Raw genomic sequence first — 26,083 nt, 5'->3', positions numbered from 1 at the left:
TCAAAATCATTTGGGACAATGAAACAAATTTTAGACTAATAAAGGTTAGGAAAAGACAGCATGGGCTAACCTTCTGGGGATGGATTACAACCCCATTCTGGCTCCATCCTTAAAAGTCAGCATTACTATCCAGATGAATATGCTAGAACAGTGGTGACAGGTTCCTGGTTATTGCACCAACAAGAGGATGCAAGGAATGTGCTTAGCATCTCATCTTATATAATGTCAAGAAAACTCTCAACCGCCCACTAGAGTGCAACTTTGGAGATTAAGCAGATAAAGTGGAACTGGAAGAGTAGTAATCAGGCCAAAAAAAGTACAGTTGTGTACACTTACCATAAATGTAGATGTTTGAGTGTATTCACTGTTGCAGTCATTACATTTGGGTAATCTGCTGGCAGGTTGCCCTCAGTCAGCCTGAATAACAAAGTCTTGGGTCCTACGTCGGTTCCCGTCTCCTCTTCCATGACGTCAGGTCATCAGGGGTATAAAACATGCAGCCAATGTGATTTTAATCAGTTTTTCTTGCCCCAGATGTCAGGTGCCCCCCAAACGGGGAGCAAAAAAAAAAAAAAATATATATATATATAAAAAATATATATATATATTTAAATATATATATATATATTATATATATATATATATATATCTATATATATATATATATATATATATATATATATATATATATATATATATATATATATATATATATATACACACACACGTACTTTAGAACACAAAAATGTTACCTTCCTCTAAAAGCAAATACACCACAAAGGCTTTTGAGCATAGTGAAGGAAAGAATAGGTATAATAATAGAGACGAAAGGGAGCTGGCGGGTGGGTAACCCAGACTGCAACAGTGAACACACTCGAACATCTACATTTATGGTAAGTGTACACAACTGTAGTATGTTCTTCGTGTTTTACTGTTGCAGTCATTACATTTGGGTAGAATCCCAAAGCTATGGATGGGAGGATGGAACTAAACAGCATTAGGAGCAGCTATAAAGCCCTGCAGGACTGCAGTGGCAAAGCCTGCCCTGGATTTAGAAAAGAGAGGTAAATGGTAGTGCTTTGTGAACGTATGAACTGAGCTCCAAGTAGCAGCTTCTAGAATCTCTCTGGTATGAACCCCTCTGAGAAAGGCTGCAGAAGTAGAAGCAGCCCTGGTGGAATGGGATCTGATCCCCTTGGGCACAGGTTTACCATGGTGCAAGTAGCAGAAACGAATACAATGGTTTATCCATTTCGAAATAGCCTGCTTTGATATAGCCTTCCCCTCTGTTCCTGCAGCAAATGCCACCAGTAGTTGCTCAGAGTTTCTTAGAGACTTTTGTTCTGTTTAAGTAGAATCTTAGTTGTCTGTGTACATCCAATGAATGCAGAATCCGCTCCCCCTTGTTCTGCGGATTTGGGAAGAAAGTTGTCAGGTGAATAGTCTGGTTAAGGGTGAATAGTCTGGTTAAGAGCCACACTGGATACCACCTTAGGCATAAAAAAAGGATTGGTCCTGAGGGCCATCCTGTCCGGGTAAATATAATGAAAGGCTCCACTGCCATGAGAGCCTGTAGTTCTGAAACCCTTCCAGCTGAAGTGACTGCCAAAAGAAACGCGGTCTTCCAAGAAAGAAATTTTATATTCGCAGTAGCAGCTGGTTCAAAAGGAGGTAGGGTGAGTTTCTCCAGCACAAAATTGAGGTCCCATGCAGGAGTCTGTGCTCTCTTTGGAGGCCTTAAATTTTTGGCCCCTCTGAGGTACTGCTTTAGCAGGGGATGAGAAGAAAGGAGGGTCTTTGTTGTAATGAGCCGAGATGGCAGAGGCATGGATTTTTATTGATGAAAAAGATAGGCCTTTGTGAAGCATCTCAGTTAAGTATTGCAAAATCTGAGGAATATCAGGCTTTGCTGTGTCTATTCCTTGTGCTTTGTTCCAAGCACAGAATCTCTTCCATTTATCAGTATAAGATTTTCTAGTACTAGGCCTTCTAGCCTCCAAAATGACATCCATTACAGGTTTACTGAGAGACGTGATTGGTGAATTTAATTGATTAGCCATGCTGCAAGATTCAGAGTTTGGAGATGAGTATGCAGAATTTGATAGTTCTGCTGAAACAGTAGATGAGGTGTTTGAAGTAAGTACCACGGAGGAAGAAGGTGTGACATATTCCTTAGAAGCAGGTACCAGTGTTGGCGAGGCCAGTCCTGAGCAATCAGAATCATTTTTGTTTTTTCCTGGCTTTTAGTAAGACCTTGGAGAGTAGAGGCTGAGGGGGAAAGGCATAGACTGATAGGTTTTTCCAGCTGAAGAATAGAGCATCCACTTTCCATGCTTTTTTGTGATGAGTTCTTGCGCAGAATTTGTCCAACTGATAGTTTTGGGGAGAGGCAAATAGATCTATGTCTGGGCTCCCCCATTTTCGTGCCAACATGCTGAAGATTTGTGGATCCAGTTTCCATTTGTGTGGGTCCATAATATTTCTGCTTAAGTCATCTGCCAGAGTAGCTCGCTTTCCTGGCAGGAATTGAGCTTGAAGATGTATTTGGTAAGTCAAGGCTGTGTTCCACAAGGCCATGGCTAGTCTGCAAAGGGGGTAGGAGTGGGTACCCCCCTGCTTGTTTATGTACCACATGACTGTGGTGTTGTCCGTCATTATCAGTTGTTGTCCTGGATGAAGGAAGTCCTTGAAGGCTGTTAGAGCATTCTGTACCGTTAAATAGAAGTTATGTTCTTACCATAACGTTCCATGTTAGTTGTCTTCTTCTCGCCTTCTTTCTTGCTGGATGGGTTCGGAGCCGACCTCGGCTCCGACTCGGCCACTCTAAAAGCTCGAGAGTTGGTTCCACCGGCTCGAGGCTCCCCTTATATCCCACAATGCTAGGCGGTATTACCTCAGATCTCGCTTTGTAAGCTGCCCAGCCAAAAATAACTCCAGAACCACGGAAGGGGAAAACCACCTCTATAAAAGGAAGGGAAGAAAGTGACCTGAAAACTTGATGAAGGAATATATGCACAGGATAGCATATACCTATATACAATAGAGGTGGTAGAAAGAGAGGTCACAATCAAACTCCTCTAGGTCTGTCCAGGCTAGGGGGAAGGAGGGTGGGGATTTAAGAAAGAAGGCGAGAAGAAGACAACTAACATGGAACGTTATGGTAAGAACATAACTTCTATATGTTAAGTTGTCCATCTCGCCTTCATTCTTGCTGGATGGGACCGCGTCCCTAGCACCTTGTCCCGGGTGGCCTATCGGAACAGACTCGAGAACAGTGGAACCAAAGTTAGCTCTATGTCTAGAAGCTAAATCCAACTTATGAGAAATGAAAGTGTGAGGAGTAGCCCAAGTAGCCGCTGCACAAATGGTGTCAATAGGCAGCCTGTCTTGGAAGGCTATAGAAGTAGCCAAAGCTCTGGTGGAGTGGGCCTTAGGTTTGTTAGGCAGCTTTTGGTGTCTAATTTCATAAGCAAAGGAAATAAGAGATGTTAGTCATCTGGAGAGTGATATCTTCGAAACTGAAAGTCCCTTTCTGCCTTCTGCATAAGAGACAAACAACTGGTCAGTTTTTCTGATCTGTTTGGTTCTATCCAAATAATACCTTAACTGACGATAAACATCTAGCCAATGCAATTTTTGTTCAGACCTGTTAGAAAAGTTAGGAAAAAACACAGGGAGGTCAATGCTTTGATTTAGGTTAGACGCAGAGGCTACTTTAGGTAAAAAGGATGGATTGGTTCGTAAGGACACCGTCTTTATGAAACAATAGATACGGTGGTCGACTGCTGAGTGCATGAAGTTCTGAGACCCTTCTAGCTGAAGTAATGGCTACCAGAAAGAGAGTCTTCCAGGATAGCAATTTCAATGAACAGGAAGCTGCAGGTTCGAAAGGGGAAGAATCAAAGATGTGAGAACTAAATTAAGGTACCAAGAAGGAGGAGGATTTCTTATAGGAGGTCTGAGAAGAAAAACTCCTTCAAAAGCTTTGAAAGCTTGTGAGACATGATGGCAGAATCTGAGATGCCCACATGAAAGTTAGAAATAGCTGCCAATTGAACTCTAAGAGTAGAAGGAGATGAACCTGCATGGAAGAGTTCAGCTAGAAAATCAAGGACTATTTGGATGGAAGCAGTGAAAGGATCTATGTCCCTTCCTTGAGCCCAATAGGCAAAACGTTTCCACTTACTAAGATAAATCTTCCGAGTGGAAGATTTATGGGAAGCTATCAAAATATCTCGAACAGAGTGAGATATTTGAGGAAGCCTGGCTAAGGTTGGAATTGGAGGAACCAAGCAGTGAGGTTCAGAGAGGGAGGGAGCGTAACTGACCCGATTGATGGATCAAAAGATCTGGAACTAGGTCCAGATGCCAAGGTTGCTCCAACAGAAATTGATGTAGAAAGGGGAACCAAACCTGTAGAGGCCAGTAAGGAGCAATGAGGATCAATGAGGCCTTCTGAGCGATAGCTTTCTGTATCACTTGAGAGATTAGTGGGAAGGAGGAAATGCATACAGAAGTCCCGGGGCCAAACTTGGACTAGAGCGTCTCTGCTGGGCTGGCCTGGTAACGGGAATAGGGTGAAATAATCTCTGCACTTGCTGTTTTGGGAGTAGCAAAAGGTCGCAGCAAGGCTGACGCCACTTGAGAAAAATTTTCTCCAGAATAGAATCTTTCAGAGACCACTGTGAGGCATGAGTATAGCTCTGCTCAACTTGTCCGATTAGATTGGACTTCCCGGGATGTGCGTTGCTATCAGAAACCGCTGAGAAGAAATCGCCCATTGCCACAGTCTGAGTGCTTCACATAGGGGATAGGACCTGGTTCCGCCTTGTTTGTTGATATACCACACTACAGACATATTGTCCGTCTGGATTGCTATCGTTCCCAAGGGAAGAGAGTCTTGAAGGGCTTGCAACGCTAAAAGCACTGCTCTCATCTCTAGAACATTTATATGCAAGTGGCATTCATCTGGTTGCCATATGCCCTGGACTGTTCTGCCCTGATAATGCCCCCCCACCCGATCAGGGAGGCGTCCGTAGTCAGAGTAGCAACCGGAGGGGAAGGAACAAAGGGTCTTCCCAGGAAGAGCTGAGGGGAAGAAATCCACCAAAGAAGATGATTCTTGCATGCTTGCGTAATCATAATGGTGTGGGACATCAGAAGTTGCTGGTACGACCATTGTGTGAAGAGCATCCATTGAAGGATTCTCATGTGGAATCTGGCTAATAGAAGTAGAGGGATAGCAGCCGCCATAATCCCCAGTACTTTCAGAACTAATCTGGCTTTGACTCTGTTGCTGTGGAAGAGAAGGAGACCAGTTTGCGTATGTCTGTTATTCTTTGGTCTGTTAGTCTCGCAGACATGTTGACTGTGTCTAGATTTGCGCCTATTAAGGTAATAGCACGACAAGGCGACAAAACAGACTTTTTGCAATTTATTGAGATGCCTAACTTTTGACAAATGCGAAAGGTATAGTCTCTGGCCATTAGAAGAAGATGCTTGGTAGGAGCTGTGAGGAGCCAGTCGTCCAAATATGGAAACACCTGGAATCCTTGACGTCTCAGGTGAGAAGCTACCACTGCCATGCATTTGGTAAACACCGGGGCAGTGGTGAGACCAAAGGGCAGGGCTCTGAATTGAAAGTGACTGGTTCTCAGCGAACGGAGAAATCTCCTGGAGCGCCTGTTCATTTTATATGATAGTACGCATCCTGGAGGTCTATAGAGCACATCCAGTTTTCCTTTCCCAAAAGGGTAGGATGGATTGTAGCGTGACCATCCGAAATCTTGTTTTCTTGACCGATTTGTTCAAGATACTGAGATCCAAAATGGGTCTCCAGTCCCCTGTTTTCTTTGGAACCAAAAAGAATTTGGAGTAGATTCGGATCCTTGCTGGTCTGCTGGCACTGGCTGAATGGCTCTTTCTGCAAGCAACTTTGATATTTCCAACGCTGCTTGATCCCTTTGAGCGGTGGAACATCTGGAAGGGATTTTTGATTGATTTGGAATGAAGAAGGAATGGAATAGCCTTCGAAATGATGGACTGTACCCACTTGTCTTGAGTTAGGGATCGCCAGGCTTCTGGGTACAGTGACAATCTTCCCCGACTGCCTCTGAAGGTGGACAGTCGGGCAACACCTCAGGGATGCTGGAAGGGCTTATCGGAAAAGTTTCTCGATTGCCCTGGTTCTGGACCCCCTGCCTCTAGGGCGACATCTACCATTATTGTTCCCCTCTCCCTCTGGGGAACCGACTCTATCGTCAGGCAAAGTCCCTTGAGATTGTTTGCGGAACCACATTTTCCCACTTTTCTGGCCTTTGGGGTAAGGCCTAGGAGGAGTAGAAAAACGGACTCAGACGGCAGAAAGAGTTTTGCCATCCGTCTCGCACCTCGTCAAGGTTTCTTTCACTTGAGGACCAAAGAGATGATCCATCAAGCGGGAATTAGTGAAAGACGTTTAAAGGGGTCCAAAAATTGCATAGCCGCATCCAGGCATGCCGGCGTAAGGCAACACCTGTCCCTGCGGCTCTGCTCGCTCCATCAGCCGCATATGAAAGGTGGCGCATGGAGGAGTCAGCTATAGAATTTAGGGTAGCCAGCTGAGCATTCATCTTGTCCTGAAAACCCGCAGCTGTAGGATCCTTCAACATCTCACTCGCTTCCTTGATCAAATCTCTTTGAAGACGAGTGAAATGGCATAGGTAGTTCAAACGCATAGCAAAGGTCGCTGAAAACATCCACTTCCGTACCTGTCCATAGACCTAGATTCCTTGTTAGGAGGATGGACAGGCAATCAAGGATCAGCTAGTTCCTTCTTAGTGGCAGCAGCTACCACCATAGCATCCACAGAAACTCCCTTGGTCAGAAATTGCTTATCTGCTGGTGCTGTGATGAACTTTGAAGGTCTCCTGGGGGTGGGGTCCACTGAGTCAGGAGCCGTCCAAGCCTTTTTGCTACCACCTGCATGAGAGGGGCAAAGGGGGGGGGGGGACACCCAGGAGGTGGAAGGGCGAGAGCCAAACGCCTCAAGATACACAGATTCATCCTCCGAATGGTTAAGGGCTGGCCAATTTCCCCTCTGTTTCAGGATCTCTAGAATGTCTGCAAAGGAGACATCTTCAGAAGGGGAACGGGGAACCCTCGAATCCTCTAAATCTGTGTCAGAGGTGACAGACTCAGGTGAGTCTATGTGCTTCCTCTTACACTTTCTCTTCCTAGGGGCTCCCCTGCCAATTCAGGAGAGGCCTCGAAGAGGATGAGATCCCACAGGGATTCTTGAGGAGCTGGCTCTCTACGGTCTGGGATGAGGGAGTGAGTAGACATAACCTGAGGCACCGAAGAGGGAGGGGCGGACGGAGCCGACTGTGGAGTTGAACCAGGTTCCAACACACTCCGCATGACCTCGAACGCACCCCTGTCAGGCAGAGCCAGAGGTCCCCGCTCCAGCTGAGAACCCCTCGGCACCAACAGTAATGGCTCCGAGGCCGATGTCGGAGCTGAACTCACCAGCGCCGAAGCACCGAGAGGGAGAGCGGGGTCGGACAAGGGTCCGATGCCACTCACCCCCTCGGAGCCGACGAGGGAAGTCCGCCGAGATTCTTCAAAGGAAGAAATCGGAGCCGACGACGGAACCGAAGACAATTGTATCGGCTCCGACGCTACCACAGTCTCGGTTCAGCGCCTGCCCGAGCTCAAAGGAGTCGGAGGAGGAACATTTTGAGGAATAGGGTCAAGCATCGACTGATGAGTCGGGCTCTGAAGCATTTGGGCCAGTGCCTCGGACTTAAGAAGTCGACTCACTACCCTCTGAAGGTCATGATCCGAAAGCCTCGATGACCTAGAGGAGTGAGATCTATGGCTCCGTTCAGACAGCAAGGGAGACGCTGGAGCCGAATGAACGGAGCCAAGGGACGGTGACCTAGACCTCTTTCTAGATGTCGGCTCCGAAGGTCTGATCGGAGCCGACAGGAATTTCAATGCCTCGGCTCCAGCCAGAGCCGAGGAACCACAGAAGCTGCAGTCTGAGACTCATCGGCTCCAGCCGGAGCCGATGTAGCAGTAGGTTTGGCCTTAGGCCTCGACTCAGAAGCTGGAGTCGAGGACCTAGAAGCCTTAGAGGGTTTGCCAGTAGCAGTAGGGGAACCTCAGGCTTAAGCAAACCTCTTAGAATGAGTTTGTTTTTCTTTCCTGCAGGACTCTAGGGCTGAAGCCATGGCATACAGCACAAGAGTCCTGCAGGTAAAGGTCCCAGGTACACAAGAAGTGTGACCGTCTGTCAGAGACATTTTCTGACAGCACGAGTCACACTTCTTGAAGCCTGAGACCTTTGACTCTTTAGACATTATGAAGCAAGTGTAACCACACACACACACAAACACACCGATTACACTTTTCACAAGATTAAGTAAAAAAAACAGGGAGATTAGTTCTTTTTTAGATCCCTAAAAAAAAACACATACACTCCACTAAGGGGATGGAAGGGCCCGAAGGCCTGAGGGAAGAACTAATAAGTTCTTGTGGAAAAAAGAGTGGATAAACAGGGAGGAAAGGGTCAAAATCCACTAGGTTAAGGGAAATAACTATAAAAGATTAAATTAAGGGGGTTTAAATACACTATAGATTAATCTATAATAACTGACCTGAAGCCGGTGGAAACCATACACCTCGATCGCTGTAGCGGCAAACGAGATCTGGGGTAATACCGCCTAGCATTGTGGGATATAAGGGGAGCCTCGAGCCGGTGGAACCAACTCTCGAGCTTTTAGAGTGGCCGAGTCGGAGCCGAGGTCGGCTCCGAACCCATCCAGCAAGAATGAAGGCGAGATGGACAACTTAACATCATTTCTTTCTGGTTGATATGTAGATGCATTTGATCTGGGCTCCATTTGCCCTGAATGCATCTCCCATGCCTCTGCCCACCAAAGGAACTCCTGTTGCAGGCAGGGAATGAGAGGAATCATTGTTTCCAGGCTGTGACAATGTTGACTCCATTAACTTTTTGGGTACCACTGAAGTTTCCTCATATGCAGTCTTGCATATGGAATTAGTAGAATGCAGGATGCCATGAACCCCAAAGCCTGCAGAATTTGTATTGCAGATAGCTGGGCTTTTGTTGCCCCTTGTTTGAAATATGCTGTCAATTTAATTTGTTTGTCTGGCGTGAGGTAAGCCATCTGGGCAGTTGTATTCAAGCTTGCACCCAGGAATGTAATTTTTTGAGAGGGTACCAACTGTGATTTCTTTTCATTTATGGTGTACCCTAGGCATGCTAGAAGCCTTTTTACAAACACCAGATGCCGAAGAAGAGTGTCCTTGCCCTCTGCCTGAATGAGACAATCATCCAGATAATGGATAAATCTGAATGTTTCTTTGTCTGCAAAATGCAATTGCTGGTGCCTGGCACTTTGTGAAGACCCTGGTTGCAGTAGATAAGCCAAAGGGCAGTGCAGAGAACTGGTAATGCAAATAGCCTGGTTTGAAGCGGAGGTATCTTCTGCAAGATTGCCTGATTGGGATTATGCAGGTATGCCTCTTAAGTCTAGAGTTACCAACCAGGCATTCTTGCCTAGCATAGGCAGGAGTCAGCAGTAAAGTCAGCATTTTGAATTTTGAAGGTATTTAGAATGGATAAGTCCAGAATCGGATGCCATGATTTGTCTTTTCAGAGAACCAGGAAAAGTCTTGAATAAAACCCTTGTCCTTTTTCCTTTTCTGGAACTGGCTGAAGAGCCCCCATATCCATGAGGGACATGACTTGTTTCTGGGCCTCTGCCCACTGATTTGGTGGGTAGATCTAGCCATCTGTTTGGAATTGGTAAAGTGTGGAAATGAAATCTGTATCTCTGGGATACTATATTTAAGACACACTTGTCCTGGGTAATTATATGCCAATTTTGAGCATGAAGTGCAAGTTTTCCCCCCAAAGGGGCTGCCAAAAGATAAGTGCTTGGAGATGGCAGAGGAAAGTCATTGAGACTGTTTACTGTAGGGTGGTGCTTTGCTGCCTCCTGGTTTGGAGGTGGAGGCACCCCATTGCTTTGATCTGTAAGATCCTTGTGACTGAAACCTGGAGCCTTTGGAGCGTCTGGGTTTGCCCTGACCGGCTCTGCTGGACACTGGAAAGGACCAATTCTTAATAGGCCAGTGTCTACTGAACCTGGGTGGCTGCACTTGCAAGAAATCTTTTACAGTTTGCATAAATTTAGCTTCATCTTCCATCTTTTTTAAAACCTCTTCTGCCTTATTACCAAACAGACTGTCCTGCTGTAAAGGAGCATCCAACAATTTAGCTTTAACATGATCAGGCAGATTTTGCTCCTTGAGCCAAGCATGCCTTCTTATCACAGATCGAGTTACAGCGGCCCTGCAAGAGGCCTCCAAGGAATCAAAACCACATTGCAAAGTATGCTTTCCAAACTGTTCTGCTGAATGCAATAACTCCTGTAACTCCCTATTTTCCACAATCAGAAATCAATATAATTTTCTGTTTCAGTAGGCCCATAATATGCTGTTGATATTTAAGCATATGAAACTGGCAGTTTAAAGCCCTGATTGCCAAGGGTGCAGACGTATAGACCTCCTTACCCCATCTATCCAGCGCCCTGGAGTCCCTACCTGAAGGGGTAGGATGTTTGGCTGTAGAAGCCTTAACACCCTTGGGACCCTGAGAAATAGTTTCAGGGTCAGCAGCAGGATTTTTGAAAATAAATTTGTGGGAGTCAGGAACCCTGTAATATTGGTCTGGCTTACTAGGAGCCGGAGGCACGGAATCAGGAGCCATGCTTGATTCTGAGAAAACATCATCCACAATGTGTAATACAGGAGGTATAGCCAAAGGCCTATGCTGAGGAAGAAGAAGAAAATCCCTAAGTCTCTTTTTGGATTCTGAGAAGTCCTGACTCTCCCAATGAAAATGTTCCCTTAAAGTATGCAAAGTCTCTCCAAAAGAGTAATCCTCAGGAGGAGAAGCAGAAGGGATGGATTCCTCTGCATCAGAGTCCTGATAAGGTGGGGTAGAAAAATCCTTGATCAGAAGAGGAATCAGAAGAAATGGAAACCTGATCTGAAGATTCATAATCAGTGCCTTGCCTAGGCCTCTTAGCAGGGGGGGTTGGGAACCCCTGATCAAGGTAATTAAATTCTCAGCCATTTTGATCATTTGATTTTTAGGCATAGGGGCCTGAGCACGTGGCTCGTGCGTTGGTGATTTAGACATAGAAGTAGGTTTTGGCTTTGTTTTTGATGATGGCGTCGGTTTAATATACAAATGCTGAGGCCTGAACACACCCTCAGAAGCCAGTGCCTGCTCAGCGGCTCTGGACCCATCCAAGGGAGAGACATCCGTGGGTTCAATACTTGCAGAATCTCTCGGCATACCAGACTCCGAATGGGTCTCGGTAGAGGCCTGCAACTCAAAAGTTGTGGGCATCAAGGGCTGCAAAAGCACCTCACTGAGTACCAGCGAACCGGCGACTGGCTTAGGAGAAGCTTCATCGTTGGTTTTGGACTTCGACGTTCTGTCTCTGTCTTTTTCCTTGCATTTTTTTGTGAATTCCGCTAGTCGGGTTGCTAACCGACGACATTTCAGGATAGTTAAATCTTGAAGCAAAAATATACCGACGCTTAATAGTGCGTTGGTTAAATTTAGCACAAAACCGACAGCAAGGCACGTTGTCATCAGGCCCTAGGCAAGGAATACAGTACAAATGAAAATCCTTATGAGGTACTTGCTTTCCACAAGTAATAACAATTATTAACTTTTACTGACATCGGTAAGGAGCAAGAAAAAGTTTCCCCAATGGGGTACTTAGCTTTAGTTTGAAGACTTTGGTTCTGAAACTTGAAAACGAAAATTTCAGGAGTCGGCCGACCAGCACTTGCAAACTGCTTTTGCTTTGGGCACCGTGCAGCAAGAAAGACTGATTAAAACAGCGTCGGCTGCATGTTTTATACTTCTGACGACCTGACATCATGGAAGAGGAGACAGCGACCAACGCAGGACCCAAGACTTTGTTATTCAGGCGGACTGAGGGCAACCTGCCAGCAGATTACCCAAATGTAATGACTGCAACAGTGAAACACGAAGAACATCTTTATGGTTTACCTCTTTAACCTACAAGTTATCCATCTTCATGCCTATTGAGACCTGTAGGTTTCTCCATTCTGCATTTTTAGCAAGTGAGCAAGACTGTGGCTAAACAATGTGATGCAAGGCATGCCTTGAGTATTTGCGGTTTCCTGTGACTAGAAGCTGGAATGAAGAGCTGGGAGTAGCAGCAAGAAAAGATGTCATGTAGCTATCCTAGACAGCAGTAGAAATGTAACTGCTGAGAACAATGGACGCTGCACATCTGCAATCTTTGAATACTGCACATTTGCATAAACTTCCAGAGTAAGACTATCCCTGACTAATGCAATACACAACCTCTATTTTCCCCATAATACTGTGTTTTTAATCTGTTCAAGTCTTTTGGGTTTCTAATACCATGACGGGAATGGAACCCATTTCTAAGACAAAGTATGATTAAAGTTCATGAAATTAGTATTATCTCAAACTTTGGAGTCAGCTAGAAGTGCTCTTTGCAACACACGCAGTGTGCCCAGTAATGACTTCAGCAATTCATATGACGTCACATGTATTTGTAACATACACAAGTACAACTGCAAATTCTTTTTTGCAAGACCTGTTGTTCCTGCTACTACTGTAACTGTCTGGGCATCCTCCTCCTACACTGTCCTTGTTTCTGCCTGCAAATCCTGGTATTTTATGACTTTGTGTCCCTCTGTACGCAAGACACTATAGTCACTGGGTGCAGCATTTTCAGTGATCAATGCTACTTTGATCTTGATCTACATAAGGTTGTTCCAAGAGTTTTCTATACTTGCAACTACATTTATGCATTTTCCACATTTCTTGCCTTCTCATCTGATCCTTCACCTTATAATCTTTCATTTTTTTTGGCACATTCATTTGCTGCTTGAGTTTTATGTACTGCTGGGTTTGATTTCCATTGCTGCTTACTATCTATAAGGAGAGGCATGTGTCCCCTTAAATCCTTGCCTAGTTCTTAAAGGGCCATTAATTCTCTCTACAAACAGCAGAACAGGAAATACTCTTTTTCCAAAAGTATAAGATGCATTCTACTTAACAGCACTTACGATTTGTTTTGAATTAAATAGCCACTATTAGGGAATGATTGTTATACAAGATAAATCTAAACGTTTTGCAGACATTCTGTAGTTCCATGAAAGACAGTCCATTGTCCAGTGCTGTTAACTAGAATTGCAAAAGGAAATGCCTGTTGTGGTCTTTTTTGTTACAGTAGAGACCACAAAAATATTTAGATAGTTATGATTTTAGGCACCGAATGCTGGCAATTTTCTATGATAAACTAGGAATGCAAACAGAGTTCTGAAAACTGGAGATTGTTGGAGGGTGCATACCCTCTACTCCATATGCAACAATGCTAGCTCAAGCCAAAGACAGACTCTTCTGATGACTTTGAAATGTAAAGAACCATACAAGCAAGGAGAATTATTTCCTGGCATACCACCACTGCAGAAGACCAAAAGGCAGATGACACCATTACATCAGTTTTTCTTGCCCTAACCAGTCAGAGGCCCAAGTAAATATAGTGAAGTGGTCCTGGTGGCTAAAAGCCACTGTTAGAAACATATGTCTCCCTACAGAAAGAAGATACAAGGGGGAAGGAGGGTGGGAAACCAGGACTGCAACAGTGAATACACTCGAACATCTACATTTATGGTAAGTGTACACAACTGTACTATGTTCTTCATGTTTCCCAAAGCTGAGGACAGGGGTGGCAGGATTATTAAGAGACCTAGGAATGGGTCAGCATGCCCTGCAGAACTGCAGAGACAAACCCTGCCCTAGCCTTAGAAAACAGAGGTAGGTGCTAATGCTTGGTAAAGGTATGGACAGAAGTTCAGGTGGCAGCTTACAGGATGTCCCTGGTGGGAACTCCTCTGAGGAATGCTGTGGAAGTGGAGACTGCCCTAGTGGAATGGTTTTGAATAGACTTGGGGGGGGGGATCCCATGCAAACTGTAGCAGAAATAGATACAGTGTGATATCCATTTGGAAATGGTTTGTTTGGAGATGGGCTTCCCCTCTGCCCCTGAGGCAAAGGTGACAAGTAGTTGGTCTGTTTTCCTGAAGGGTTTAGTATGGTACAGATAGTATCTGAGCTGTCTGTGCATGTCCAGTGAGTGCAGAATTTTTTCCTCCTTGTTTTGAGGGTTAGAAAATAAGGTGGGTAGATGTATGGCCTGGTTGAGAGTTACATTAGATAACACCTTGGGCATAAAGGAGGATTAGTCCTCAGGGAGACCCTGTCTGCACAGAAGATGATGAAGGGCTCAATGGCCATTAATGCCTGAAGTTCTGAAACCCTTCTGGCTGAGGTGATAGCTAGGAGAAAAGCAGTCTTCCAGGAGAGGTATCTTAGTTCTGCTGAAACAGCAGGTTCAAAGGGTGGTAAAGTTAGTTTTTCCAAAACAAAATTTAGGTCCCAGGCTGGAGTGGGTGGGCCTTCTGGGAGAGGTCTGATATTAGAAGCCTCTGAGGAACTGTTTAATCAAAGGATGGGAAAACAGTAGCTGTTTTGTATCAAAATGAACTGAAATGGCTGAGGCATGGATTTTAATAGAGGAGACGGAGAGGTCACTATTAAGTAGCTCTGCTAGGTAGTCCAAGATAAGAGGGATGGAAGTTGTGAGGTATTGCCCCCTCTGGACTGGCTCCAGGAGCATAATCTTTTCCATTTTCCTGCATAAGATTTTCTGGTGCTGGGCTTTCTGGCCTCTGTGATAATGTCTAGGACCTGTCTGCTTAACAGGAGCCCCTTGTTTGCCTTTAGAGTATTAGCCATGCTGATAGTTTGAGAGTCTGCAAAGTCTGGCTGCAGCATCTCCCCGAGTTAAGAGGTCTGAGATCAGGCTGCACAGTAAGGGGTACCAATGTTGCCTGGGCCAATCTGGAGCAACGAGGATGGCCTTTGGACTCTCCTCCCTTACTCTGATCAGTACCCTGGAGATACGAGACAGAGGAGGGAATGCGTACACAGAGAGGGTGTTCCAGGGGAAGGTCAAGGTATCCACATTCCATGCTAGGTGGTGATGCTCCCTGGTACAGACTTTTTCAGATGATGGCTGGGATGCGAAGTAAAGAAATCCACCTCCAGAGTCCCCCACACCTGAGTGATTTGTAAAACGATTTTTCTGTGGAGCTGCCATTCGTGAAGGTCCAGTAAGTTTTTGCTTAAGTGGTCTGCCAGGGTGTTGTTGATCCTTGGTAGGTATTGTGCTATCAGGTGTAGTCTCACAGAAAAGGCTGCCAGCCAGAGGTTCATGGCTAGCCTGCACAGAGGGTAAGATTGGGTACCTCCCTGTTTGTCGATGTACCACATTACTGTGGTTTTGTCTGTTTTGATGAGGAGAACCCCTGGCTAGAGATGGGGCTTGAAGGATGTCAGAGCCTTTTGTACTGCCATCATTTCCTTCTGGGTGATGTGTAAGGATGCTGGGCATCCAAAGACCTTGGCTGCACCTGCCTTCTAGGTAAGCGCCCCAAGCTATGTCTGAGGCGTCGGTGGTAATGGTCTGCCCGGTTGGGCAGAGGGTGAAGGGAAGACCCTTGTTCTGGACACAGGCCCCTGCCCACCAGAGAAACTCTGCCCTTATGCAGGGGATCAGAGGTAGAGAGGTCTCTAGAGGCTGAGAGTGCTGACACCAGAGGTTCTTTAGGTACCAAAGATACCAATAAATTATTCTCATATGAAGCCTGGCCAGAGGAATTAGAAGAATGCAAGATGTCATGTATCCCAAGGCTTGCAGGAACTTCTTCGCAGTGAGGTGACTTCTGGAAACCAGCTGGATAAAATAGCGGCAGGAAGCTCTGTTTTTCTGGGGACAGGAAGGCCCTTTGGGATGTTGTATCCAGCAGTGCCCCTAAGAAAATGGTCTTCCTGGAGGGTGTTTGCCTTGATTTCTTCTTGATGATGCTGTACCCTAAAGAGGTTAGGAGGGTTTTGACAAAGAGGATGTTCTTGAGGAGCTTTTCTTTGCAATCTGCCTGAATGAGGCAGTCGTCGAGATAAGGGTGAATTTGTATATTTTTCTGTCTGCAAAAGGCTATGGCCAGAACTAAGTATTTGGTGAATACCCTGGGAGGAGTAGATAAGCCAAAGGGTAGCGCAGAGAACTGCAAGTGTTGTGAGCCTGCTCTGAAGCAAAGGAATTTCCTGCAGGATTCCCTTATGGGGATGTGGAGGAAGGCATCTTTTAGATCTAGGGTAACTAACAAGGCATTTTTTGTCAGCATTAGTAGCAGCTTCTGCAAAGTTAGCATTCTGAATTTGGGGACCACCAGGAAGGTGTTCAGAATGGATAAATCCAGGATAGTGCGCCAAGTTCCCTCTTTTCTGGGAACAAGGAATAGTCTGGAATAAAAGTCTTTGCCTTTTTGATCTGAGGGGACAGGTTCTACTGTCCCTTGGGATATGAGAGTTTGGACTTGTTTCAATGCCTCTGCCCACTGACTTGGAGGCAAGTCTGGGTACCCTCTTGGAATTGGGAGTTTGTTGAAGGAGAATTTGTATCCCTGAGAAATGATCTTTAAGACCCATTGGTCCTTTGTTACAGAAATCCAATTCTCTTTGCAGAGGGAGAGCCTTCCTCCTAGATTTTGGTGAGTGAAAGGAGGGGAGAGGGAGTCATTGAGAGTTTTTGCCATAGAGTGGAAGTTGTCCACTGTTTGGTTCTCTGCTGCCCCTGGGATATGAGTCTGGGTGGTCAATCCCTGCTGGGCTTACCTTGCCCCTGTCTGCTAGGTGCAGGAAAGGACCAGTGTTTTGAAGGAAAATTCCTGCTGAACCTAGGAGGTTGTGTCTGAAGGAAATCTTTTACTGTATGCATACATTTTGCTTTGTCTTCCATTTTTTTAAGCACCTGTTCTGCTTTTACTCCAAACAAACGTCCCTTACCCAAGGGTGCATTAAATAATTTAGATATGACATAATCAGGGAGAGGCTGTTCCTTCAACCATGCATGTCGCCTAATGACAGACCCTGACACTGCTGCCCTGCTTGAGGCTTCTAGGGCGTCATATCCACAGTGTAAAGAGTGTTTAGCCACTTGGCAAGTAGAGTGCATTAAATCTGCTAACTCTTTCGAACTGGCACAGTCAGGAAAGGTTGAAATCTTTTGTTTTAATAGTTCCAAAGTGTGTTGTTCATATTTTAACATGTGGAACTGACAGTTGAGTGCTCTGATATCCAAGGTTGCAGAGGTGCATATATTTTTACCCCATCTGTCCAGAGCTCTGTAGTCCTTGTCAGAAGGAGTAAGATTCTTTGCAGAACTAGCCTTAGCTCCTTTTGGTCCCTGTGCAATGACCTCCATGTCTGCAGCAGGATTACTATACAGGTATTTGTGAGAATCCGGTAGTAATACCCGCCAGGTTTTCTGGGAGCAGGCATAAAATGGTGGCTAGAGGTAGGTTTCCTAGGAGTGGCCTTGCCTCTCAGCCTAAGAATATCCATCGGTCTGAGAGAAACAGTAGTAGGAGGAGAAGACGTCAGTTTATGTCTAGATTCGGTAGTGCAAAAAGCCTTCTTGGAAGCCAGTACCTGCACAGCGGCTCCGGACCCAACCAAGGCAGAGATTTCCAAGGGCTTGGAAGACTAAGAAGATTTCTGCGGCATACCGGACTCCAAAAGGGTCTCAGTAGAGGCCTGCGAAGGTATCGAATCAGGCATCAGGGGCTGCGAAGGCACCTCACTGAATTCCAGAGAACTGATGACCTACTTAGCGGTAGAGTCATTGGAAGGCTTAGCCTTGTGTGGTCTGAGTCTATCTTTATCCTTACATTTTTTCGAACATACCTAGCTACAAAAAGAGCTCAACGACGAATGGTTCTCATGTTAAAGAGGGCACAGAACTGGCAACAGTGGACATCGTGGTCTGGGCCTAAACAAGTGATGAAGTATGAATGGGAGTATCTGTGTGGTATTTGCTTTCCACAGGAGAGACAATTAACTTTTTCAGACATCGGTTAGTGCAAGAAAAAAGGATCCCCAATGGGGTACTTAGCTTTAGACGTTTTCAGCTGTAATTCAAACTTTGGTAGTGATCAACTGGCACACTTGCGAACTGCTTCTGCTATGGGCTCCACGGCAAGAAAGACTGATGTAATGGCATCGGCTGCCTTCCTTTATAGCACTGACATCCTGACGACCACCAGCAAGGGACAGCAGCCGATGCAGATAAACATGGACTCTTGGTATTCGGGCCGGCCGAGGGCTACCACAGCAGGGATAACCCACAGGTGATGACTGCAACAGTGAAACACGAAGAACATCAATTTCAAGACTCAAGTAGCAACAGGTGGTAGTTAATGTACAGAAAATGTTCAGGTCTAATAAGTTCATACAGTTATACATTAAGCAATTTGCAGAAAAAGAAAACTTGACATTTCACAATAAACTTCAGCAAAGACAATCCCAAAATACAGAATGTATAACCAATATCCACTACTTTCTCTGAAGGGAAAAAAAGATATATAAATATATTTGAAGTTATGCAGTAGACTGCAGTTAAGTTTCGTTTTTAATGATATTTTACTTAAGAAATAGTAAAATGAGAAGAGTTACATCATCTGACTTCTGTGAAATGTAACTAAAGGGTGATGCATCACTTAAACCTGAAATTTGTTCTTGTACATTACCAGTGGGATGACAAACGGGTCTTTGAAGCTGAGACTAGCTGCAATGGTAAGAACAGGATCTAAGCAACCCAGTAAAGCTCCAAAGAGGATCAATTTGCCGATGTGTGGCTCCACAGGCAAGCGAGCCAAATGAAATCCTAAAGGAGTCAGTTCTTCATCTGCATCAAGTGCATTCTGTAGGGAGGAAAAAAAAACTTAAACCCTTAATATTAAAAACACAGACAAATCATCAGGTAAGTTACAAAAATGCTTCCAATAATTAAAATACAGAACCAAAAGTCCTTAAAACAACCATGATGAAAAAGCCTTGCATGAAGACATTATTGTCCTTGAATCTGGCTGCAAAAACAATACATTTTAAAAAGTCAAAATCTTGGAGCCACATTAAGTTGTGTGTTGGGCAAAAACACATTACCATATTTTCATAGTCCAGGTGGGTGGGCATGTTTGTTTTAATGTAATGTGCTTTATATGCCTCTTCATTGCAAAATGCAAGGTAGAAGACCTTCCTCATCACAGCCCTAATACATAAAACTTCCTTTACAGTGCCTTCTGAGATAAGTCTTTATAGCACTAGTATCTTAAATTACAATACAAAGATGGGCTACAGGAAAAACATTTTTTAAAGCAAACACAACAAAAAATATCAATATAATTAAGTGCTTCATGTTAAAGAAACAAGTGGTGTAAAAAAATAAAAATAAATAATGAAAAATTGGTACCTACATGACAGACCTCCCTGAGCAGGGTGACATCCAGCTAGGCCTAAAGGACTCACAAGAACATTTTTCAAGCAGACCTCAAGAAGTCCACTTTTCCCCTTCTTTACACTCAAAGGAACACCCACAGAAGTATTAAAAAGCCCTCCCCATCTTCAGTACAGAAATCTCTGAAAAAGAGGACAGACCATGAAAGGTTTCTCAACTGGGAACACTACTCCATCCCCTACAAAAAAAAAAGTCCAAAGTGGGTGGAGTATCACCCTACTGACACAAAAGCATTCAAAGTGAAAACAAACCTCTATGTAACAAATCAAAAATTGAATAATAGAAAATACTAAATTACTTGACCCAGTGGCCATTTATGCTATGCCACTACCTACTCACACTTTAAATTCTTTTTTTTTTCCTTCAAGGAACAGGCCAGTCATACCAATGGTGCAATTTGTGAGTACCCATCCAAAAGTCTAACCACTTTTTGATGGAAGAAATTGTAATGCATTAATTTGGTGTGGAAGATTGTTCCAGAGAGAGGGCACATGCTGTGTGATAAAAATATCTATCCATACTGTGCTTTGTTTACCTGCTGAAGTTTAGATTCCCAGTTCTAGGGTCAGTGGAACTGCTGGATGTGTGTAGATATGGCCCAAAAGGCAAGGCATTGATTATCCCTAAGGGGTCTACAGGACCCTGAATAAAGGGCTAGTGATTTCAGCCTCTCTTGGCAGCTCTTTTTAATTATGAATCTCTGGGTTTAATTCCAGTTGTTTGAAACACATCCAAAAGGGACACTTTATTCAGTAATAGACCTGATCAATGTGGAATGCAGGGGGGTAAGAACTTCCATGGATTTAGATGAAATACCTTTTGCAATCAGCTTTGGGAGGTAAGATTTCTTAACCACTGTTGTAACATGACAGTCAAAGGTAACGGAATTATCTAACCTATATTAAAAGTTCTCTGACCACATTTTCATTTTGAAACAGGGTTTTGTTTATACTATAAGATGGATGAAGGGATTGTTTACTACACTTGCACTTTTTAGCATTTAGCTTTAACCCAGTTTTTTGAGCAGCATCTATTGCCAAGTGAGTTCCATTTGGAGCTACGGCATTTCACAGGGGATACTTGACGATAACACAAGTCTGCAGTTTTTTGCAAACTTGGTTAGCCAGAGAAGCCCATTTACAATTTGCACATCTGTGAAGCAGGAGCTGAATAGCAGAGGTCTCAGTACCGATGTCCAAGGAACGCTGCTGGTCACCTTTCATGTTTACTTAGTATATACCAGTCACCCTTACTCCTATGAGTTCTATCCCTCAACCAATTTTCTATCCTCCTAACTACATAGGCGGTCAACTTGGAGCTCATTCATCTCATTTATTATGATGGCATGTGAAATGGTGTCAAAAGCCTTAACCTGGTTGAGGTATGCTGTACTGACTGACAACATGTCCACTGCCCACTGCTTATGTTACTTTCTCTTGACTTAGACAGGACCTACCCTTGACAAAGCCAAACTATGCATGTCATGCCTTTTAAGAGGTTTGATAATACAGTTCATCAGGTCAGTTATGACGCATACCATGGCTTTGCAGAAGAGGCTATTCAGGCTGCTGGGTCTGTAGTTTCCATGGTCCATAGTGGGTCCACCTTTGTGAAGTGACATTATGACAGCTGTGTGCCATACTTCAACCTCAGCTTATCACTGTTTTTGTCCCTGAACAGATGTAGCATTGGGACCACCAGGCTGTGCTTTGTACTGCTTAATAAGCAACTGTAAATTATCAGGTCTCATGGATGATGATGTTTTGGTTTGGCAGCATATCTTTAGCAGGGTGTTCTGTGGTTATGATGGAGGGGAGTAAGATTCTGTTGGATGGGGGGGGGGGTTATAATTGTTTTGGAGGTGAAATTTGTATTCTATTTGTTATGTTTGCTATATCTCCTGGATCAGAGTAGGTAGTGCCATTTTGTACAAGTTCTGAGCAATGGTAGGCATTATGGTAAGTATTATTTCCTTGTTGTATCTTTCGGCTTTTCCCGGTTAGGGGTCGCCACAGCGGAACTCCTGTCCGCTAATGATTGGCAGTAGATTTTTATGTACCGAGTTGCCAGCTCTGATGCACAACCTTCAACGAAGGTACGCCCATTCACGCATGTTTCCACACAGAAGACGCTTTAGCTGAGAATCGAACAGGACTGTGAGGTGACAATGCTACCGCAGTACTATTCCTTAGTTTGTTAAAAGATTTGTAATTTTCTTTAGATTCTGATGCTGGTCTAAATTCATGGGATGCTTGTGTTTTCCTGATGGTCTTTTTTCATTACTTTTGATAGTTTTTTTAAATGTTAACTTTGGTCTGAAGTTTTTTTTTGTTTGGTCATATAGTTTTAGTTTTTTTTCCCCTTTTTATTATAATTTTATACATGTGGCCCAACAGGCTGGTTTCCTTTAAAACATCCCATTTTGTCTGGATCTGCCAGGGATTCCTAGGTCAATCCATTTATCCATTTGTACACTTGCTGTGTCAGTATCTTGGGTAAAATGTTTAAGTTTTATACATTATATAGTATACTTTGCAGTTGGTTAACAATATACAAGTTTAATTTTTTTTTTTTTTATACAAGGTAATTATTGTGTGGTAAAAAAAACCTAAAATAACACAAAACAAAAGATGGTCCGCTTTTAGCTCACGCTATGGTTTTAGTGTTTGTACATTGATATTAATATAAATAGATGTTAGATAATATATGTTTCCAGCATTATGATGATTTTTTTGCTGAGAGGTGCTGCTGTTTTAAGGAATGCATATTCTTAGAAACACTTTAAATGATATATAAGTCAATGACACATATTGGTTTTTGAACTTGTCTGAAGAAGAAGCTTGCTGGCAGCAGCAAAGAAAGCTTACTTTTTTTTATTTATATTAAACTTTTTCATTATTCGTGGTGTTTGGTCTTCCTCGTTTTTACTACATCTTGGGTAATACAGTTAAACTTGAATTTAGAGACGACTTCATAAAATTGTAGGTTTTTACGTTTAAAGTCTCTGACCTTTCGGATATATGCATCTGCTTGGAGATTTTTGAAGGAAAACATTGCCAGCCTGTGATTATATTTAACTGGAGAAGGGAGTACTAGAGGGGATAGCTAATATTGATGCAATGTTGCTAAGCACCTAGGCCATCAATATTGGTAATTTGGTCCACAGCGTTTTTATTTATGAATTCAAGGAATTTTAGGGCATAAACTGGGATACCTATACCTTAACTATAGGCTACCATCAGGTAGTTAAAGTCTCCTAGAATAATGGAATTTGTTGATTTGAAGTTCAAACTGTATTTAGGATTACTATCTGAGAGCTGATCCTATTTAGTATGATTTGGATCACAATAAGTTCAGTTTTTTTCTCTCTAGGAATGTGCCTAGAAAAGGCACATAACCCTGGTATACAGGGAGTGCTTTCTGTACCATTAAGCAATGTTTGTCATAGCACTCATGTTGTGTGTGCTCTAAATATAGCAGGGCCTCAAAATCAAGCAATTGTTACTCGACTGCTAGCATTGAGCAGAACCCACCCTGACATGGCTTGGTGCTAGACATAGCTCTTTTATTGAGATGGGAGATCCTTCAGCTGGAATCCACCTAAAAAGGCACTCTGGGGCAGCAAAAGACTAGCCAGCAACAGGCAGCCCTGGAAAAAGAGGTGCTAGTCATTCCATGCAAAGCAAGACTGTCATATCCTCGTATTCTGAAATATACTGGAACCCCCCCCCCCCAAAAATGACTCCAACAATACAGCCAACTGTGAAGCCATTCACTTTCACTCAGTCCTTTGGCATCATCTGAGAAGGAAGGACTTTGCTCAAAAAACAGGGTCTTTACCTGCATTTGTGACATGCGTGGAAAGTTTTTTCATGTCTCTCCGCATATCCCTCGGTCTTCCGAGACAGGTTATTCAAACCCACATGAATCACTGCCATGTCATAATCATATTTGTTTGGCTTAACTATAAGGGCCTTGATATGTTGAATATCTTGGCTCAATGATGCCAACTCACTGCCACTGCCTTTATTCAGCCTTATGAGAGCTGAGTCAGTGTCTTTCACAATGGAGTCACCAATCACTAGTACACTTTGGTTAGAAGGGTATATTAGTTTTGGAGTTGTTAATCACCTGCTGAACTTTTGATGCATTAGCGTTAATGGGCAATGCAATGTTTTATGTATGCTGCACATTAAATCCACTAGATCATGAAGACTTAACTCATTCCCTCCGAAGAAGTTCTGGAAGTTTGCATTGTAACTTCTAATTTTTGACAAAATGAAATTACGTCCTCATATTACAAACAAAGGTTCATATCTTTGAAACCATAGGGATTACTAAAGAAGTGTAAATGGCAAATTCTTCAGCACAAACTATTGCTATAGTGGTAGCATTGTTTAGGTTCTAGGTCTTAAATGGATTTTATAAGTCAAAGCAAACAAAGTAATTAAAATGTGTGTAAATAACTGACTATCCCTGCAACCACTCAAGTTACACATGCACTGCCAGCAGCATTTTATTCATCCAGCTGTGCCCCGTTGTCGTACGAGGTGAAGCAGTTCTGTCTGTGATAATTGGTTGCCAAAATATTAAAAAAAATATAATATCAACAGCAATTACTATTTCTTTAACCTGCATTAGGCAAAGGTCAAATATCAACACACTTACGTTTGCCATTACATGTCCTATAAGATGAAGTATTTTAATACTTTTCATGTAGTATGGTTTTGGAATTAATACAAATATGATCAAGCAATATTTGACACCTAGAGGCATCAGAAGGATGCAACCACAGAAGCAACTGGTGGCATCACTCGGTTGTACTGAGTTGAGCATAGACATTTTACTGAGTGTGTGGAATGTTGTGGTGGTACGTGTTGTTCACAGTTTGCGTTTGTGAGACAGAAGTCAACAATTTGATAAAGTACTTGCATCTCTCACATACAAACAGTGATGAGCAAGCAATAATTTTCTAAGACCATCAGGCAAATGTTACAATGCCCGAGTAAATGTTGTCAGGCTAAGCTGGAGGGTGAACAAACTGGCTGACCTTCCATTTTAGTCCAAGAATACAGTGAAGGAATGAAATCTTATAAAATGTTAAGAAAAAGTTTAATTAGTTCAATGGAAATATATTTCTGATAATACAGGAATATGGCAGAGGGATTTATTAACATATGGCTCATTTGTGGTATGAACAGCAGAACGGAATAGCCTGGGACAACCATATGGATATGGTCTGCTTGGAAACTGGCTGTCCTTTTTCTTACTTTAAAAAGCAATAAGAGCTGGTCTGACAACCTGATGTCTTTTGTCTTAGCCAGACAGTATCCAAGCTGTGCGTGGGTATCCAGAGAAATAATTTTTTCATCTCTGATTTTAGGTTGTGGAAAGAACACAGATGATGACTAGAGTGATTCAATGTACATTCCAAAAACACTTTTGGCATAAGTTAGGGATTTGTCCTAAGAGTCACTATCATTAGGAAACACTAAATAGGCTAAATAGATAATGGTTAGCAACTCGGACACTCTTCTAGTCAAAGTCAGACCAATTAGTAAAGCTGCCTTTCAAGCAAAGAACTTCAGGGAAGCACTAGATTCAAAGTAAAATGGGGGTAAAAATTAACTGTGCCATTGTTCTCTTTAAAGGTCTGCATCCAAAATCCCACTCTCTCCTTGTTTCTTCAGCTTCCCCCCAGTTTCATCATCATCTCCCCTTTCCACTTTGAATTATGGTTTTCTGCTTGGGCTATGTACAGGAAGCCTTAACTGTGTTCCTCTGAAATACCCCTTCAACTCAGGTAATCCTAATCTGCCTTGTTCTACTAGAAGAATAAGCTTATTCCACTTGACTATTGCCATCTACCCTACCCAGATAAAATCTTTCAGTTCCTTAATTGTGATCCACAACTTCTCCTCTGGTTGATAAAAATATGCTTAATGTGTATAAGACTAAAGGGACTAAAAACATGTTAAATGCTTATACCTTACTCTTGATATCCAAACAACAGCTTCCATTTTCTCATTTTTTGTATTATCTTTTGTTAAGTCTCTTCCCACAGATTCTTAGCTACCACACCGGTATCATTTTTAATCCATACTCCTAAATACTTAATTGTATCTAAAAGAATGATAGTTCGCTGTCTTTTCACTAGCACGATTATTAGCTTGAATAAAAAGCTGCAAAAATTATATAAAATATAAAGGGCTAATTTAGGAATAGTATAAAATGCTGAAAAATAAGTAGTAGTAAGTGTGCTGGCATAGCTTAATTAGATTTTGGCATCCATCCACGTAAAGGAGTGTGTTACTGAGAAACAAAGTCTGTAAAAATAACTGCGCAGACGGCAGCTGGAAGGACATCAACGAAGTAAAGAGATGTAACATCAAATTTCAGATAGTGCTGGAACACCTAATTTCAGATAATGCAAGACTGACTTTCCATGGATCATCAAACTACAAAGAACCAAGGACAAGGGAACAAAGGAAAACTGTTATACATCAGACTTTGAGAAAAAACATCAGACTTTTTGGTTTAAATATGAGTGTGTATAAACAAGCTTTGGGAAT

The 26,083-nt window shown here is 43.2% G+C and overlaps 1 protein-coding gene across 1 annotated transcript in view; it reads right to left on the bottom strand.

Annotated features, from left to right (window-relative positions):
- Nucleotides 1-26,083, bottom strand: part of DHX36 (DEAH-box helicase 36) — a gene marked incomplete in the record, with an annotated part of 1,900,459 nt that overhangs the window by 590,136 nt on the left and 1,284,240 nt on the right. The window contains 1 exon segment of the mRNA XM_044070516.1: nucleotides 18,745-18,918. Coding sequence (XP_043926451.1) covers nucleotides 18,745-18,918 — 174 coding nt within the window.

This window comes from Protopterus annectens, chromosome 4.part1 (assembly GCF_019279795.1).
Source record: "Protopterus annectens isolate FY-2018-M chromosome 4.part1, PAN1.0, whole genome shotgun sequence".
NCBI classification, from domain to species: Eukaryota; Metazoa; Chordata; order Ceratodontiformes; family Protopteridae; genus Protopterus; species Protopterus annectens.
Note: the sequence above shows the minus strand (reverse complement) of the source record. Positions and strands in the feature narration are given on the sequence as shown.